Source organism: Acipenser ruthenus, chromosome 30 (genome assembly GCF_902713425.1).
Source record: "Acipenser ruthenus chromosome 30, fAciRut3.2 maternal haplotype, whole genome shotgun sequence".
Taxonomy (NCBI): Eukaryota; Metazoa; Chordata; class Actinopteri; order Acipenseriformes; family Acipenseridae; genus Acipenser; species Acipenser ruthenus.
The window spans coordinates 2,890,773-2,909,429 of NC_081218.1; the positions used below are offsets into that span (position 1 = coordinate 2,890,773).

At 44.8% G+C, this 18,657-nt stretch overlaps 1 protein-coding gene across 4 annotated transcripts; it reads right to left on the minus strand.

Moving 5' to 3' along the window:
- Positions 1–169: 169 nt before the first annotated feature.
- On the minus strand, positions 170–18,630 carry LOC117394252 (zinc finger CCCH domain-containing protein 4). Of its 4 annotated transcripts, none has more exons than XM_033992385.3 (14): positions 18,193–18,630; positions 11,936–12,161; positions 11,398–11,511; positions 10,513–10,750; positions 9,908–10,068; positions 9,546–9,651; positions 8,681–8,826; positions 7,565–7,669; positions 7,025–7,136; positions 5,588–5,697; positions 4,671–5,059; positions 3,319–3,665; positions 2,885–3,139; positions 170–2,255 (listed from the first exon to the last, which is right to left on the minus strand). In XM_033992385.3, exons 1-14 carry the CDS (start codon positions 18,276–18,278, stop codon positions 562–564), a joined length of 4,089 nt encoding a protein of 1,362 aa, XP_033848276.3. In that variant the 5' UTR covers positions 18,279–18,630; the 3' UTR covers positions 170–561. The 4 variants fall into 4 exon arrangements, with proteins under 4 accessions (XP_033848276.3, XP_033848269.3, XP_033848261.3 ...); XM_033992378.3 differs by having other exon boundaries at positions 2,885–3,136; positions 11,936–12,164; XM_033992370.3 differs by having other exon boundaries at positions 170–2,252; positions 11,936–12,164.
- Positions 18,631–18,657: the final 27 nt, after the last annotated feature.

Genomic DNA, 18,657 nt, shown 5'->3' on the forward strand with positions numbered 1-18,657 from the left:
GCGATAGGAGAGAGAAAAATGCATTTTTCTTTGTTGAAACAATCAAAAAACAACAAAAAAAAAATCAGCATTTTTATTTTCTTCAAATCGTGAGGAGAATTAACGTGGCAGTGCATGCTTGTAACATGCCCCCCCCCCACCTTCTTCCCCCCCACCCTTTCTCCCCAGGATGAGAGTCTGACCAGTAATATATAAAACATGTTCATCAACAGGGTTTACAAAGTAATTTGGAGCCATACAGAAAAACAAAAAAAAATACAAAAAAAAAAAAAAAAAAAATTGGCCAGTTATTTTGAGATTTCCGAAATTAACGAAAGAAAAAAATTAGAAAGAACGATTATTTTCAAAGCAAGAATGAACCATAAACTATATACATAAGAGTTTTTGTAAAGTTGAAGGTTTTCTTTTTTAAATACAACCAATATCAAAAAACGTCATACCTCCCCTCCTGCCGAAGTTGTACAACAAACACTGATTGAAGAAGTCGAAATAAAACAGGGATCGCAACCGTCCTCCCCCATTGTCAATAGAACAGTTTTCTTGCGTGTCCTTTGAATCTTTTCACTGGCAGAAGGGGGAAGCCGTGGGGTCAAACCCCTTGAACACCTCTTTCAGCGAGGCTGCGTCTTGCTCGGCGCTGTCTGCCGGCTGCGCAGGGCTGCTGCCCCCAAAGGGGCTCCCCGTACCCCCGGATTTGGCCGCCTGTTTCAACCCGAACACGGAAGACACGGGGAGGTTGTGAACCCCAGGCTGTTGTCCGGACTCCGGATTGGAGACCCCGGTAACTGCAGAACCGTCGGCGGTGATTCCGGCCGCGGGCGTCGCCGACGGGGGCGGAGCCACGGGCTTGGGCCTGGGCCTGTTGTAGCTGTTGTATCTGTCCGTGGCCGGTTCTGAGCCGCTGGCTTTCTCCGTCTCTGGCTGATCCAGCGCTGACTTGCGCACGAACAGCGGCTCCTTCGGCTTGCCCTGCTTGCCTGCTTCTCCCGCTTTGGGCTCGGAGGAAGGATTCCCATTAGCGGTGTCCGATTTAGCCACTGAGGCGCCACTACCTACCCCACTCCCCGTGCTCTGAGTCCTGGGGTCGTACAGGCTTATGCTGCTTAGCACATTGCTCTGGCCCGTAGTGCTGCTACCCAGTCCTGCAGTTGCCCCTCCTCTCCCCCCACCCCCCGCGGAAAGCAGCCTGGGGTCGTAGGGAGCGATGGCCGGCACTGCTGGCTGTGTCAGTTGAACAATACCCGGGGCAGCAGCAGATGCAGCAGCAGGAGTAGCAGTGGGGCCAGCGGACAAAGTTTCGGCCGCTGCTTTGAGCGTGGGTTTCTGGTTTTGCAATCTGGGGTCGGCCGCGATTTTGCGCGCGATCCGCGGGTCGACGGGTTTGTCCGCCGCGGGCAGGGTCGCCGGGGCGGAGGGCGGCGGCTGAACCTGGGGGAGGGGCGCCTGCCCGGAAGCAGCGTTGACCGTCTTCAGGATCCGGGAGAGGAGCTCGAAGTCCGGGAGGGCGGCCGGCTCGGGCTGGGCAGGGGGGATCGAGGGAGGAGGAGGAGGAGGAGGAGGGGGAGGAATGGGGGGGGCCGTGTGCTCTCGCTGCTGCTGGGCTCGGTTCAGTCTGGGGTCCACCGCTGTCACTGGGGGGATCCCGGGAGGCAAGGGGAGGAAGTCTTGCTTGGGCACGGGCAGGGGTATCAAATCCTCGGGGCTCCAGAGCACCGATTTGGAGAAGTTGGGCTTGAGGAGCACGATGTCTTTCTTGATGTGGCTGAACTGCTGCAGCTGGGACCGGGGGTCCCTGAGAGCCTGGCCCAGCACGGGCTCCGAGGGGATGGGGACGGGCTTGTCACGCAAGACCCTCTCCCCTTCCTCCTCGTCCGCCGGGCCGCTGGGGGCCCTGTGGTGGGGGGCAGGGTCTGGTTTTGGGGGTGGGGCGTGGCGGGCTAAGCGGGGGTCCGCAGGGGGGTCGCTCTGGCTGGTCTCGCCCGTCCTGGTCAGACGGGGGTCCCGGGACAGTCGGGGGTCAGCTGGACGGCTTGTGGCGGCCGCTGTTGTCGCTGCTGCTGCTGCTGCTGCTGGGTTGGTTGTGCCCAGGCGGGGGTTGTTGAGACCCCCAGGGCTGGTGTCTGTGGGGTGGGGAGGGGGAGGCTGGTTTGGCAGCTTCCCCCCTTGTGTCTGCTGGCGAAGGGTTTTGAGGATGGAGGTCACACTGCCACCACCGTCCTCTTCCTCGCTGGAGTACCAGTTAGCCGTGTCACCTGCTGGGAGGAGGGGGGATACAAAAAAAACAAACGTGTGTTAATCGTTTTCTTTTTAATCAATTTATCAGAGCATGCAGTATTGCCTATGCTTTACCACACCTCTCTGTGCTTTACAATGCTTCCCTATGCTTTACCATACCTCTCTGTGCTTTACAATGCTTCCCTATGCTTTACCACACCTCTCTGTGCTTTACAATGCTTCCCTATGCTTTACCAGACCTCTCTGTGCTTCACAATGCTTCCCTGTGCTTTACCAGACCTCTCTGTGCTTTACAATGCTTCCCTATGCTTTACCACACCTCTCTATGCTTTACAATGCTTCCCTATGCTTTACCAGACCTCTCTGTGCTTTGCAATGCTTCCCTGTGCTTTACCAGACCTCTCTGTGCTTCACAATGCTTCCCTGTGCTTTACCAGACCTCTCTGTGCTTTACAATGCTTCCCTATGCTTTACCACACCTCTCTGTGCTTTACAATGCTTCCCTATGCTTTACCAGACCTCTCTGTGCTTTACAATGCTTCCCTATGCTTTACCAGACCTCTCTGTGCTTTGCAATGCTTCCCTATGCTTCACTGCTATGCTGTCACTGTGGGGACTCTCTCCTAAGGGATGGAAGGCTTGGTTGTACCTTCTGCGTCTCTCTCTCCTCCTCCCTCTGCCAACCTCCTCGCCCGCTCCTCTGCCTGCTGCTGTTTCTGTTGGATCCTCATGAAGAGAGCCCGCTGGGCCGTGGGCATGAAGTCCGGGATCCCTGGCTGGCTCTGACCCTGCCCAGCCCCCGGGTCGAGCCCCATCATGGAGCCCTGGTCCGGGGGAGGCTGGTCCATGAACCCCATCGAGCCGTCCCCCTGCTCCATCTCCTCGTAGTCTTCGTAATCGTCTTCTAGAAAAAAGAGGGGGGTTGTAATCTAAAGTACTGTACTGAACTGTATTACATTGTACTGTATTGAACTGAACTGTATTGTACTCTACTGTACTGTATTATATTGTACTATATTGTATTGTGTTGTACTGTATTGAAATGAACGGTATTGAACTGAACGGTATTGTATTGTACTGTACCTTCCTCTCCCCCTTGCTCCATCTCCATGCCCTGCTGTGGATGGTAGAAGTTCTCAAAGTAGGGTGGTGGGGGGCCCGGGGGCATCATGCCTATAGGGGGCCCATCGCCCGGTCCGAAGGGCATCATCGGGGGCCCAGGGCCCATCGGAGGAGGCCCCTGGTTCATGCCTGGGGGCCCCATTGACATGTCATGAGGCATCGGGCCAGGGGGCCTCATTCCTGGGGGCCCTGGAGGGGGGCCAGGCCCCATGTGTCCTGGAGGGCCTGGTGGCCCTTGGAAGTGGGGGGGTGGAGGGCCTGGAGGGGGGGGCCCAGGTGGGGGAGGGCCTGGGGGGCCACCTGGGGGTCTGGAAGAGAAAAAAATAATTAAGTGTTTATTCATCTCGAAAAATGGGACAATAAAAACTAAGGTCGTCTAGTTCCTAGCAGCTGACTGATCTCAAAATGTTGTCAAGTCTTAAAGGATCCCAGCGATTCTGGGATGACATGACTAGGTAACCCATTCCATAAATTTTAGTCATGGATTGAGACTCATACAAGGATCACAAAAATCTTACCTTTGGGCTCTCCAGGACCAGGGTGGGAGACTCCTGCTCTACGTTTACTACTAAGTAAAACACTAGGACTGACCTGCACCTGCATAATATATATTTTTGGCAACGGAGACACATTTATGCAAAAAAGTTTCATCTTTTAAACCAGCGTTTTTCAAAACTTTTTCTAACTGGTGGCCCCCTTTGAAGTGACTTTGGTCTGTCGAGCCAAGTAAATCTTTAACATTTAAAACAGTTGTAATTATTCTTAATTAGATAGCTTTCTGTGACCCTGTGGAGGGTGAACACCCTGCTTGTGTAAAGAGAGTGTGGGGGTGGGAGTGTAAGGTTGGCAGGGATGGGGTTAATTCTGTCCCTGCCAGCAATCACAGGTGTGGCCATTCCCCAGTTGGGTAACTGAGTGCTAATTATTATTATTATTATTATTATTATTATTATTATTATTTCTTAGCAGCTAATTAGAGAAAGGTCACCTGTATAAAAAGGGGAGAAATTCTTTATTTGGGGGACAGGGAGTTTAGGTGTGTGTGTGTGTACTGTGTTTATACTGTGGTTTTGAACGACATCGTGAAGGTGAATGCACAGCCTGTATTGGTTTGTTTTGACCCTTGTGCTTTTTTCTTTGGTTTTGTGTTAAATAAACGTGCGCATACGTGCTAAAACTGCAGCTTTTCATCTCTGGGTCAGCTAACCAGCCTTGGCCATGACGCTACCCTGTCACAGATCCCCCGATCCCCGCCCCCCCCCCCCCTCGAGGGGGCCAGACCCCCAGCTTGAAAACCCTGACTTGCAACTCACCGCACTCCTAGTTTCTGTGCCAGCTGGCCGGTGGGCTGCACCCGAATCTCAAACAGGGAGGGAATTTTCTTCTGTGTGTTGTTGGGGCAGGGCTGGGGGGGAGGCATGGGCTGGGGAGGCGGTAGTCCAGGTGGGGGTGCCTGTCCTGGGCAAGGTCCTACCCCGGGGCCCCCTGGTACCGGACAGGGGGCCAATCCGGGCACGGGACCCCCTGGAGAGTCGCAGGGACCCCCTCCGGGAGAGCTGGGGTCAGAGGGAGGGGGCCGGGGGGGAGTGGGGAGCAGGCCCACCCCAGGAGGGGGCTTGGGGAGCGGGTTGATGCCTTGTTTCTTCAGCTCCTCCACCTCCTTCTCGTCCTCCGCTCCGGCTTCTGCGTCCTCAGCTAACATCTGGGAAACGAATGAGGAACTCTGTGATTTAAACTTGTCATCACTGACACTCTAAAATGAAGGGTGTTAATGTGGGGGATGTATTTATTGGTAGGAAACTAGCTGGGCCTTCAAAAGAATAGGAACAGGAATTTGGAATTGATTTTAAAAATGGAATTGTGATTGAAACCAGGACTCCAGCGCTGACTACAGCATTATTATTATTATTATTATTATTATTATTATTATTATTATTATTATTATTAGTTTACTAGGCAGAAGCCTTTATCCAAGGCGACTTACGACTGTTATAGGGTAGTACGAAGTTACAGTGCAAAAATATTTAAATAGTGTCGTTTACAGAAAGTGCAAATACTACTAGAACACAATATGAGATGACAATTTATAATGCTTAAGACAAGTTATATCTACAATGACATAGCACTGCAATAGTGCAAGAATAGTGCAGCAGCTGAGGATCCAGTAACGTGGTGCTGAGGTCAGGCGAGTCCAGTGCAGAGCAGAAGGGGTAAATGGAGGGACTCCTACCTTGTTCAGCAGGTCTTGTGTGTCCTCAGAGAGGTTCTCGTGGGAGAACATGCATTCGTCTCCATTCACACAAGACCCAGTGGTGTGAAACAGCTTGCAAGGGAAGTCACGTGGGACACAGTTAAGGATTAATAAACAGTTACTCCAGACAGAACTAGCCAAGACAAACTTTCCTTTTTTAAATTAGCGTACTAAATACTAAATGGAAACTGTGCATTCACATGGATGTATTATATGAAAAAGAGTATGATAAAATCGAACCTGCGTTCCTTGCAAGGATGGAAATAAGACTCCTATTGCGCAGCAGTTTGGTCCGTTCCAGGTTTTAATACGAGCTTGATTAGCCACAGTGTGTATAGGTAACAAGCTCAGCTGTGTGTGGCTTGTTAAAGTTACGGTAAAACCAGGAACGGACCAAACTGCTGTGCCACTGGAGTTCCATCCCTGCAGTACGTAGGTGCTGGAATAAAATGTAAAAAGTAACCAGATTACAAAACTCAAAACAGTATATAAAAACTTAAGAAGTCCAGAGGAGGCCGTTCGGCCCGTTCCGAGCAGCTGATTGATCTCAGAACTTTTGTCAAGTCGGGTCTTAATGGATCCCAGCGATTCAGCATCAACAACAAGGCGATGTAGCCCATTCTGTAAATTCCGTTAAAAAGTGTCCTCCACCCTCTGTCCTAAGTGTTGCCAGTCAATTTCTAAATGTGTCCTGCAGTCCTGTTTCTACGCTGTGCTTGTAGTCATGGGTTAACCTTGCTGACTCTGCTTAGGGTTTAAAAGCTGTTTTTTAAAACTCTCCTCTTAATCCCTTTTTTCTTAAAGGATAAATGGATTCAGTTAACTGCCCTGGTTAGTTTGTCACTTCTTTGGACTCTACAAAGCTGCAATGCGCTTTTATAGCACAGTTAATCTAATAAACTATATAAAATCCTCCAATCAGTTATCAACATTGCCTTGATTTAACATAACGAACGCAGCACTCTGCAGCTGTGGCCATAACGTCTGCATCACCCTGCAGAATGAACTCATTTTGCTTCATGAAGTCGAACGAAACCTGCTGAATAATGTTACGTTAACATATTGAATTACACTCCACCGCCTTGTAGCTTTCCCATATACTTAAGAATGACAGATTTAAAAATGTGACATTTTCGAAATCTAACATAAAATACTACTGTACTACTGTTACGGCTGGTGGTTGACTTTTATGCAATATCATTTTGTAGTTTCTTTGATTATATGATGTTAAATAAAATATCTAAATTTAGTTCACATACATATATATATATATATATATATATATATATATATTTTAATTAATGTCCCAAGCCTAAAATTTGAGGTGATGCCAAACTTTTGCCCACAGCTGTAGGTGTGGCGTACACAAACGGGACTCCAAAGTTAAAGCGCCTGGGGAAAGCCACTGAAGGATATCGTGCATGTAAGGGCAGTTCTCAGCTCTTGCACAGAAGCCCGTGATATAGAACTTGCACAGTTCTTTCTTCTTGGGTAGCTCGATGTCATGGCTGAAGTTGCAGTGCTCCCCCTAGAAAATACATTTGAAAAAAAAAAAAAAAAAAAAGCTCATTTATTAAAGCTGATACACAACATAAACTGGACTGCAACTTCAATTCTCAAACAAGCTTGTCAGTCAGTTACATACACCCCCCCGCCACGGCTGTACATTCAGAACTAAATAATGTGAGTACAAGGTTTCATGCTCTCTGCGAAAATGTGAGAAGTGTGACATACTGGGTGTAATTCAGAGACGGGAATAAGCAGTTTCACCCATTCCAGGTTTTACAATGAGCCTGATTAGCTAAAGTGTATAGGCAACAAGTTCAAACAAATGAGCTTTATTAAACTGGCAGTAAAACCAGGAATGGGTCCAACTGCTATGCAACGGGAGTCTGGTTTCCATCCCTGTAATGAATTGAGCATGTCCAGGCAGGGGTTTGTTCCCCACTGTCTTACCCAGGTGCACCTGCCCTCGATGTAGTACTTGCAGATCACTTTGCCCTTCTTGTCCGAGACCTGCTGGTGGGACTTGTCCTGATCGTTCCTGCGCGGACCGCAGTCCTGCAGAGAGACACAGGCAGGTTAATGTATTGAGAGATGCACACACCACTAAGGAAGCCATCTGGCACAGCGTGGTCACTTTTGCTTGGTGGTCCATTTAACTGCACAAGATGAGATCTCCCACACAATTAGAGCCACATTAAATTTACAGGATCAAAATTGACTTATGTTTATAAATGTTCACCAGGGTAAATTTGCACTGTAATGTAGTAGATCCCCCATGCTTTTCCTGTAGTTTATCATGGTTTGTTTTTTAATATCCTTTACCATACCTGCTTTACAATGCTTGCCTATGCTTTACCATACCTCCCTATGCTTTACCATACCTCTCTGTGCTTTACAGTGCTTGCCTATGCTTTACCATACCTCTCTGTGCTTTACAATGCTCCCCTATGCTTTACCATACCTCTCTGTGCTTTACAATGCTTGCCTATGCTTTACCAGACACCTCTGTGCTTTACAATGCTTCCCTATGCTTTACCATACCTCTCTGTGCTTTACAATACTTCCCTATGCTTTACCTTACCTCCCTATGCTTTACCATACCTCTCTGTGCTTTACAGTGCTTGCCTATGCTTTACCATACCTCTCTGTGCTTTACAATGCTCCCCTATGCTTTACCATACCTCTCTGTGCTTTACAATGCTTGCCTATGCTTTACCAGACACCTCTGTGCTTTACAATGCTTCCCTATGCTTTACCATACCTCTCTGTGCTTTACAATACTTCCCTATGCTTTACCTTACCTCCCTATGCTTTACCATAACTCTCTGTGCTTTACAGTGCTCCCCTATGCTTTACCAGACCTCTCTGTGCTTTACAATGCTTTCCTATGCTTTACCAGACACCTCTGTGCTTTACAATGCTTGCCTATGCTTTACCAGACCTCTCTGTGCTTTGCAATGCTTTCACTGTGCTGCTTCCTTACACTTTGTTGTGCTTTAAACTTTTCTAAAGGGGCTTAGCCCTTGCTCAGCCCCCCACTCAGTTCCTCTGCACAGCCCCACGTACCCCCATGTCCATGTCTCCGTTGTTCTCCTCCTCGTGAGCGCCGCAGTCCCCTCCTCTCCCCCTCCCTCTGTTGTTCCTCCCCCGTCCTCGGTTCATCCCCCGGCCCCCCTTTCCCCCTCGGCCACGCCCCCGTCCTCCTTTAGCACCTGCCGGGAACAATCAAACAAACAAACAACAATGAAAAATAAAAAACGGTGAAAACAATATTAAGTACAGCAGGTGCTCACAACAAACAGGTCATTGAAATGCACGGAGATGCATTCTGAATCGTGATCTGCGTGAGCGAAACCAGGGATGGAAATAACACTGCCCAAGCCTTGTACCCGGGTATTAATTACAGAACATTCCTGGTTTTAAATTTTAGGTTATAAGCTTAGAAAAGAAAGATCACATGGCTTGGTGCTGGACTGCAGAGTCAAAACTTCATTGATTTGAGGCAAGCCGGATTTCAGAACAGACAGGTTCTGGGTTGTAAAAGGGATGAAACCATTCATTTCAATAGAGATTTGGTCAGGACCTGAAAAAATCATGCAGAATTGTAGAGAATGCCAGTTTGCAGACAGACTGGATTAGACTGGTTTTACTGGTTCCAAAATGTGCGCTCCAGGGCAAATCCTCGGTGCTATAAAATTCTTTAAAATGTAACTCCACCCAGAAGGGTGCAGGTTCAAACCGACCCCTTATTTTCAATCTTCGCTATGCAGGGTTGCAAATTTGGCGCAATGGCGCTAGATTCTTGCACCAGGTTACTCATAGAGTCCCAGCAACATTAAATACTGACATCAGTAGACTCTCTGGTGCTAAACTTTCAAAGCTGTTTAGCAGCAGATTTCAAAGGGATTTGCAGCCCTGGCTGTGTCCTCACCTCTCCCTCTGTTTGGCCCATCTTTATTCCTCCTGTAGTGGTTCATCTCTTTGGAGTAACCGTCAAACTCTTCATCACCCATGTGGTCGAAGTCTTCCTCTCCGTACTGAAACGAAAAACAAGTAAACCGATCAATCAATCGATGGATGGATGGATCGATCAATCAATAGGAAACTGAATGGAACCTGGGTTTTTAAGTAAACGTGAAATGGATCTGTTCGCTATGAGTTTAATGAGAAGCACCTGAGCTTGTTACCTACACACACTGTGGCTGATCAAGCTGGTAGTAAAACCTGGAATGGGTGAAACTGCTATGCAATGGGAGTCTTATTTCCATCCCTGTTCAAACATGTTTAATTCACCTCCATCTCCTCACAGAACATCATTCCATCTCCGTCGTCATTCTCTCCGCCCATCTTGCCCCGCCCCCTGCCCCTGGGCCCGCCTCCTCGCCCGCCTCTTCCTCTCATGCCTCCTCCCCTTCCCACGCGACCTCTCTGGTTCTTCCCGCGACCTTTACCACCTGGAAAAAAAAAGAAAAAGAAAAAAACAGACAGAAAAAGCATTAATTTCTTTGTCTTGTAAGTCAGGCATCATCAAAGGAATAACTCAGGGATGGAAATATGACTCCCATTGCATAGCAGTTTGATCCACTCCTGCTTTTGCTATGGGTTTAATAAGTCACACCTGAGCTTGTTACCTGCACACACTGTGGCTAACCAAGCGCATAGTAAAACCTGGAATGGGTGAAACTGCTACGCAATAGGAGTCTTATTACCATCCCTGTAAAACAAACCTAACAAAATCAACGACAAACGTTTTGACTGGAAGTCTTTCTCGATTCTCTTTGCAACTTTTGATTTACATTCACGTTCATGCAGCTTCGTGGAATTATTTCAGTATCTGTCGCCCCTCCAACCCCCCTGCTGGTTCCTGCCCCTTTTGGCCCCTTCCCCTGTTGGCTCACCTCTCCCCCGGTTGCCCCCCGTCCCCTCTTTGGCTTTGCGGTACTGGTTCAGCTCCTTGGCAAAGTCATCGTAATCCTCGTCTCCCATCTCCTCCTCCTCCCCCCCCTCGTAATTCTCCTCATCGTACTCATCGTAGCCCCCGTAGCCTCCCGGCTTCTCCAGCTTCATGTAGCCCCCCTTCTTGGGCATGGGACCGCCGTGAGGGGGTGGGGGGTACCCCGGATGAGGCTGTAGTGCCTAGGAAAGAGAGAACACAACTTGAATATTAACAGCACCCCTAAAAACACTCAGTATTCCATTACAGTACTATCGGCAACACAAAACAGGATCAGATGGTTTGAAACGAACACAAGCCCTGCGGGATGGAAATAAGACTCCTACTGCACAGCAGCATCACCCATTCACCCAGGTTTTAATACAAGCTTGATTAGCCACAGTGTGTATAGGTAACAAGCTCAGCTGTGTGTGTGTCTTATTAAACTCATAGCAAAACCAGTAACGGCTCAAACCGCTGTGCAATGGGAGTCTTATTTCCATCCCTGGACTGGATTATTATTATTATTATTTATTTCTTAGCAGACGCCCTTATCCAGGGCGACTTACAATTATTACAAGATATCACATTATTTTTACATACAATTACCCATTTATACAGTTGGGTTTTTACTGGAGCAATCTAGGTAAAGTACCTTGCTCAAGGGTACAGCAGCAGTGTCCCCCCATCTGGAACTCAACCCACGACACTCCGGACAAGAGTCCAGAGCCCTAACCACTACTCCACACTGCTGCCTAAGTTTAAATTAGGTATCTCTGGCATAACCGAGAAGGTGCACAAAGATGGACTTGTTTTTGCTAGACGAGAACCTTGCTCGACAGAGACTCACCTGGGGGGGGTACTGGGGGCTGTACTCCCTGTATTTCCTAAGACCCTTTTCCCCAGGGCTGTAGTCCGACTCGTCGCTGAATTCAGAGTGCTCGTCGCTGGAGGAAGCGTGGCGCTGTGGGGTGAGGATCAAACAAACCAAAAGCGAAGGTTTACTTCCGAGTCCCGTTTATTACATTGCGCGTTTCTAAGTTGTTCAGTGGCTGCCTCTACTCAAGCTGGGCGGATTTCACTGCCGCGCGTCAGTGTGCTGATTTTGTGTTAAAGACATTAGCCTGAAAGTCTGCGCTAGTTGCAGTGAATCAAAACCTTTATTTATCCAGATGAGTCAATTGAGAACGAATTCTCATTTACAATGACAAGCTGGCAAGAGACTCATAAACACCACAGCAATCAGCACAAGACACAATAAATAAAACACAAAACGCAGGAGCAACTCAGCAGGCTGTCAACAGACAGCAATGAGTCGACCCTACGGCTGAAAGCACAACATTTTTTTTTTAGTAGAGTGAAGTTGCAGTTCTGTCCAGGCTACTCACTTTGTGTTTGGATTTTCGCCTCTTCTTCGCCCTCCTCTTCTCCTTCTCTCTCTCTTTCCTCCTCTTCCTCTTGCGTCGGTGAGACTTGTCGTCCTCCGAGCCGCTCCCGTGCCTCTCCCTCTCTCTCCCGCGGCCCCCCGCTTTCTCCTGGGGCTCCCCGGCTTTGGGGCTCTCCACCTCCCCTCCATCATCTTCCAGCTCCCCTTCCTCCAGCTCATGATCCTCCCTGCTGCAGGGCCAAGAAAACCAACCAGGTCACTATACACACTCCGTACCCAAATCACTACACACACTGCATACCCAAATCACTACACACACTGCATACCCAAATCACTACACACACTGCATACCCAAATCACTACACACACTGCATACCCAAATCACTACACACACTGCATACCCAAATCACTACACACACTGCATACCCAAATCACTACACACACTGCATACCCAAATCACTACACACACTGCATACCCAAATCACTACACACACTGCATACCCAAATCACTATACACACTGCATACCCAAATCACTATACACACTCCACTCCCAGCTCACTATACACACTGCATACCCAAATCACTATACACACTCCACTCCCAGCTCACTATACACACTGCATACCCAAATCACTATACACACTCCACTCCCAGCTCACTATACACACCGGGATCAATAAGCTACTAACAACCAAACAAGCAAGATGAGCTGAATGGCCTCCTCTCGTTTGTAAACTTTCTTATGTTCCTATGTTCTTATTACCAGGTCCAAGGATGGAAATAATACTCCCGTTGCACAGCAGTTTGATCCATTCTTGGTTTTACTATGAGTTTAATAAAGACACCCCTGAGCTTGTTGCCTAGACACACTGGGGCTGATCAAGCTGGTAATAAAACCTGGACTGGGTGACACCGCTGCGCAACAGGAGTACTTGATGTTTACAGTTTCTGCCTAAACGTTTAAGCACTGTCAAAGAGATGCACGTCAAACACACAGTTCAGCTGTAGGGCTTACACAGCGGGTCGTGTGCAGTGCGAGATTATCTTTCCAACAGCCATTGAAAGATGTGTTTCCTTATGAAGTATAGAAATGCTGTACACAGGCAGTCTCATCCGCAATAATGTTTTATGTAGGTAGCAGTGCTCTGCGAATGGAGGGCTGCTTCTCACAATGGCTTTTTTTGACTGGTTACAAATATTCGCAATATGTTTTAACAGGTTTAATCGTAGTTCATTGTAAAGTTTAAACACAATTAATTGTAAAGTTTAAACTCACTTCATTGTAAAGTTTAAACACAATTAATTGTAAAGTTGTTTCATCGTAAAAGTCTATAGTTTAAATGTGTTTAAATGATGGACTGCTCTGACTGTGACCCTGAGCAAGTCACTTAACCTCCTTGTGCTCCGTCTTTCCAGTGAGACGTAGTTGTAAGTGACTCTGCAGCTGATGCATAGTTCACACACCCTAGACTCTGTAAGTCGCCTTGGATAAAGGCGTCTGCTAAATAAACTAATAATAGTAATAATAGTAATAATAATTGCAGCATTTTTAAAGCTGTTAAAGAAGTCTGTTTGAAACTTTCACTTTCCCAGAACTCCACGCGGTTTGTGCACCCTCCCTTCAAAAAAAAAAAAGGGTTAACAATCTGCTCCTGGGATTTCAGGTCTGCAAATATTTAACTTCCTGCGGTCAGACTGAATGCTTAAGTCAGCACAGTGTATCCACCAGGTCTAACTGAAAGCACATGTCAAGCTAACCTCTCCACAAACTGAACAGACGGCAACAGGTCAAATCTAGAAAGTGTTTGTATTCAACACCCATTTTATACGTGGACACCTTTTTAGATAACGCATTAATGACTGTTTGACTATTTTAAAAGGTAAGGATTAAACGAGATTAAGCTTCAACTTATTAAGAGAGTCTGTAACCGATCACAAGAGCCAAATTAAGAACCCAGAGTTGGAAATAAAGACTCCTACTGCACAGCAGTTTCCAGATTTTGAATACAAGCTTGATTAGCCTCTAGGTAATAAGTTCAGGTGCATCTTATTAAAGTAGAAACCAGGAATGGATCAAACTGCTGTGCACCTTTTTTTCCTTAAATTTTAATTCGCTCTAAAAATTAACAAGCACGCTTGCAACAGCAGGAGCAGGTCCGAACATTTTGACAGAGCCTTCGAATCGTTTCACAGACCTACGGCTGCAGTTTGCACGCAGTATCGCATGCATGTCAAATAACAGCGAACAGCATTGTTGTGCAATCCTGCATGCTGGTTGACAGCAGACCGCACAGTGGCCAATGCTGGAAGGCAACTGTTTTGTCAGCAACTCTGTCATTCCAATCAGACAACACTGAAACACGCCCTGTTGTGTGACTGGGTTCATCAGTTTGGAATTATCCCTCTTTGAAAACCAGACTACTATAGTTTTACAATGGAAAGAAGACTCCTGTTGCACAGCAGTTTGATCCATTCCTGGTTTAACTATGAATTTAATAAGACACACCCAAGCTTGTTACCTATACGCTGTGGCTAATCAAGCTTGTGGTAAAATAAAAAAAATGAAATGGGTGAAACTGCTCTGCAATAAAAATAGTTCCATAAAAGGTGAAACAACTTCTATAGTAACTATTTCATTTTTGGCAAAAAAAAGTCCTGTCCTTTAGCCCCAAGTGCACAAATTACTGTATTGTTTAAACTACAAGCTCACAAGAATTGCAGCAGCTTTCAGGAAAACCTTTAGTGGGTTCCGATGTTACTGGATCAGCCATTCCAAGCAGGGATGGAATCAGGAATCCTTACACAGGGTTTACTACCAGCTTGAGTAGCCTAGCTGCGTCTTAGTTAAACCAGGAATGGATCTAACCCTAAAACAAAATGTACGCAGGCCAAACTCAATGGGGTTCCGAGGAATCTGAACCAGTATGAGCCTGAATCCCACTTAAACCACCAACCCTATCCCAGCTCCAAACTGGGTTACAAGCAGGATATATGTGGGATTTGGGAACCCTCAAATAGCTAGATTGATTCTGGTTAGACAGAGCGTGTAAACAGGGCAATAGCAACTAACTAGGTTTGCCAGGTTCTGAAGGCTAATCAGACAGCTGCTCGAGTCAACAGAAATAAGGACGTGACCTAATTGACAGTTCATCCTTCCCCCAATATCGCACCCAAAATGTACCCGTAAAACTGGGAAATTCGTTTTTTTTTTTTTTTACCTTTTTCACCCATCATAAACACTAACACCAGCTCTCAGTAGATCTGATATACAAACAAACAGAAAGAAACCCAGAAAACAAATGGCCTGCTTTGCACATTACCCAGATATACAAATTAATCTGTTGTTTTGCATTCCTCTTGCAGAAAAAAAAGTTTCTCTATTAGCTTTGTTTTCATGCGATCCCTACTTCATTTGTATTTTACTTTTCTGTTATTTCTGTCCTGTGAATATAGTTTGTTTGGGAAGGTTTTTAAATAAATAAACAGCTCTGGAATTCAAAGTGCATCCCAAGAACGAAAAAGATCCTCCAACTTTAGCTAGACGTTCCGCGTGGTAGGGCTTTCGTCAAAATATGCAGGTCAAATAGGAGTTAGTCTCAGGTTTACATAGGTGGAACGTTCAGGCTAAATATATATATACTCTTATACCAGATAACATAATATGTTGCACACGTACACAAGGAGGGACGGCAACAAGACTCCCATTGCACAGCAGTTTGATCCACTGCTGGTTTTACAAAGAGTTTACTTTTAAGACACACCTGAGCTTGTTACCTATACACACTGGGGCTAATCAAACTTATATTAACCCCTGGTATAGGGGAAACTGCTTTGCAATAGGAGCCTTATTTCCAGTTTTGGGTTTTGATGTTGGCTTTTGTGATTGGTTACAGGTAAACTGATGTTTAATCCTTAAATTTAAAAGAAGTTTTGGGAAATTAAAGAGAAATGAACTTGCCTTTACAGAGCGAGAGAGAATTGAAGTTCAACGTCCATTTTTGTGTTTGTTTTTTAATCCCTTTCACGTTTCAACAAAACATTCAGAAACTTTTGAGAAATTTCAACACGGAACAGGGTATTTTTTTTGTTATCGAGATCTTGCATCAAAGTATGTTTTGTTTTTTGTAAAGGGAATGTTTCCCAAGTTAACTAATCTAATAACTAGCCACAAGCACTTAGCTGCTGGAAGTGGGGCCCATTAAATAATCTTATTTTTGACCGGTCTACTTTTGTTTCACTCCTTTCTGGGGGGGGGGGGGGGGGGGGGGGGGGGGGGATGCAATTGAAAATAAGAAATAGCTTAAAATAGTTTTAAAAACTAAAGATTTTAAATATTAAACTGACATCGGTGGAAAATGTTACCTGTCTAAAGTCTACTATTTGTGTTACAGCTTCCACGAGTCTAATTTCTAATGGACATGCTCATTTTCAAAAGCAGTAACTTCTGTCTTCCAAAACCACAGTGTGTTTATTGTTCCACCGCAGAATACAATGTTATTTGCTGAAATGAATCAAAACTACAGCATGTTAAATCATGCAAAGATCAAATGCTTTCTTTCTATAAAACTACAAATGGACACACCTGATTAATAAATTATATAAGTAATACTAATAATCAGCTCAGAACCTATTAGATTCCTTCAAAGACAACAATATGAATTCACGTTAAGGAATTGAAAAAGCACACTTATTTTAAACATCCAAGCACAATGTTTGGTCAATTTTATGTCAAGGTATTGATTGGAATTAACAATATATTGTGCACTTACCAACAAAAATGTTCTACACTGAAAATCTATCCCACAGAAATAAAATAAAATATAAAATGCTAGGTTTATTAACCTTATATTTGGGGGGGGGCGATTTTTTAAAGCCTAACACTCTAGATACAGGTCCTAGTGGAGTTTTACAGGAGTGTAAAAAGTGTTTTGTTTTTACTTCTGGAATGCTTTTGAAACGTTATGGCCTGGAAAAGGGGGTACTGTAAGAAAAAAAAAACATTAATGATTTGATCAAAATGATTTTTTTTTTTTAAACATTTACTATACACAGAACTACTGTCTTACAAATAAGTCAGTGGTTGGGGGTGGGGGTGAATGACTTAATAATAAATCTATGTGCTACAGTATAGAGGTTTGGGGGTAATGCTCAATACTGTATGCCCTGAACATTTTTAATTAATCTGTTTATTTTTAAATAGAGATATTCGGGGTACCTGGAGAAAAGGAACACTTGCTTGAAATAAAGTATTTTGAAATGTTTAATAAACTTGTAAAATCATGTTTTATATACTGTAGGGCATGTAGGGTTGGTTATACATTTGGATAAAAATATATACAAGTATATAAGGCAGCGTTCAGGGCCCGTTATACTTTACTAAGCTAGAATATTATTAAAATAAATACAGTTTATGTCATTAGTAAATAATACTGACTGTATTGTAAAAACTGAGAGGGGAAAAAACATTAACACTTATATTAAAGTTAATAATGTAACTACAGTTTCAGGACAAATATTTAAAAAATGTTAAGTTTTCGAATCGAACAGCAATTTTGCAAACCGTCTTTCTCCGCAGTAGAAAAATTGCACACGTCACACCACTGTGACTAATTATTTTCAATTTACCATACTTCCTTTATCGTCGAAATGAAATAAAGCAACATATATAAACAATATACTGGAACCTATTTCATAAAAAGACGTATTGTTGTGTGTATATATTTTTTTAAGCAAATTGACGTTTTTCGATCAGAAACAACGGATGTTTCTAATTAGATTTTGTTTCAACACTTTAAAATAATTAATCAAATAATAAAACCGTATTCATTACTGTATCTTACCAAATACACTTTCCCATAACATTTGTCCTGCGTCGTTTTCTTTTGTTTAATGTTTCTAGACTTAAGACTACTGGCGGATATATTTTTAAACTTTTTTCAAAAAAGGTCTGATTTATTCCACACCCTCCACCCCCAAATCTCTAACTAAAAATAATAATTAAAAAAATACTGTACAAAATTCCTGTAAAAAAAAAATATATATGTTGGTTTGGCCTTCCGTTGGTTTGATCAACGTTTCAAGATGGCGTTTGTTACCTCTTTACTTGTTCCCCAGAAAAATAGGCGACTTCCTTTAATCCCTTTGCAAAACAAAACAAAACATAAAAATAAAAATAAAAAGCCATGGGGGCTTTTCTACCTCTAAAAAAAGCCCAGGATAAATAAATTGTTGTACAGAAATATATAGAATTACTCGACCTTTCGTCAGTGAGGACGTTGTTGATGTGTTCATGGTTGGAGGTTGTTGGGGAGGATTGATGGACACTCATGCTTTCCACAGCCATTTCCCTCTGTACTTTTAGTACAAAAAAAAATTAATTTTTACTGGTTTATGCGTCACTGTTTTTTTTTTTTTTTGGATCTATTTCTTTTTTTTTTTTTTGGTTATTGCTTTTTTATGGCAAATGTTCAGTTCTGAATAACTTCATTCCACATTTATAAAGAAATAACAAGAGAGGAGACTTTTTTTATTTCCCTCACGTTCCTTCCTCTATGGCCGCGCTGAAAAATGAAACTCGTCCTCGTAAAATGGCGCCGTAGCTCGACTAAGAAAGGAAGAGGTGGGAGGGCGGCGGGAGGAGGCGCTTCCGAGGATGACGACACAATAGCTTCGGGGCTCACGGAGATGGCCGAAAATGACGTAACAATGGGCCTTGTGGAAAA

Coding starts and splice junctions, on each gene's coding strand:
- LOC117394252 (XM_033992363.3), bottom strand. CDS start 18,278: ATGGCTGTGGAAAGCATGAGTGTCCATCAATCCTCCCCAACAACCTCC. Junction 11,512..11,935: donor GGCGAAAATCCAAACACAAA/GTGAGTAGCCTG, acceptor CTCACCCCACAG/CGCCACGCTTCCTCCAGCGA. Junction 9,652..9,907: donor TGTTCTGTGAGGAGATGGAG/GTGAATTAAACA, acceptor TTTTCGTTTCAG/TACGGAGAGGAAGACTTCGA.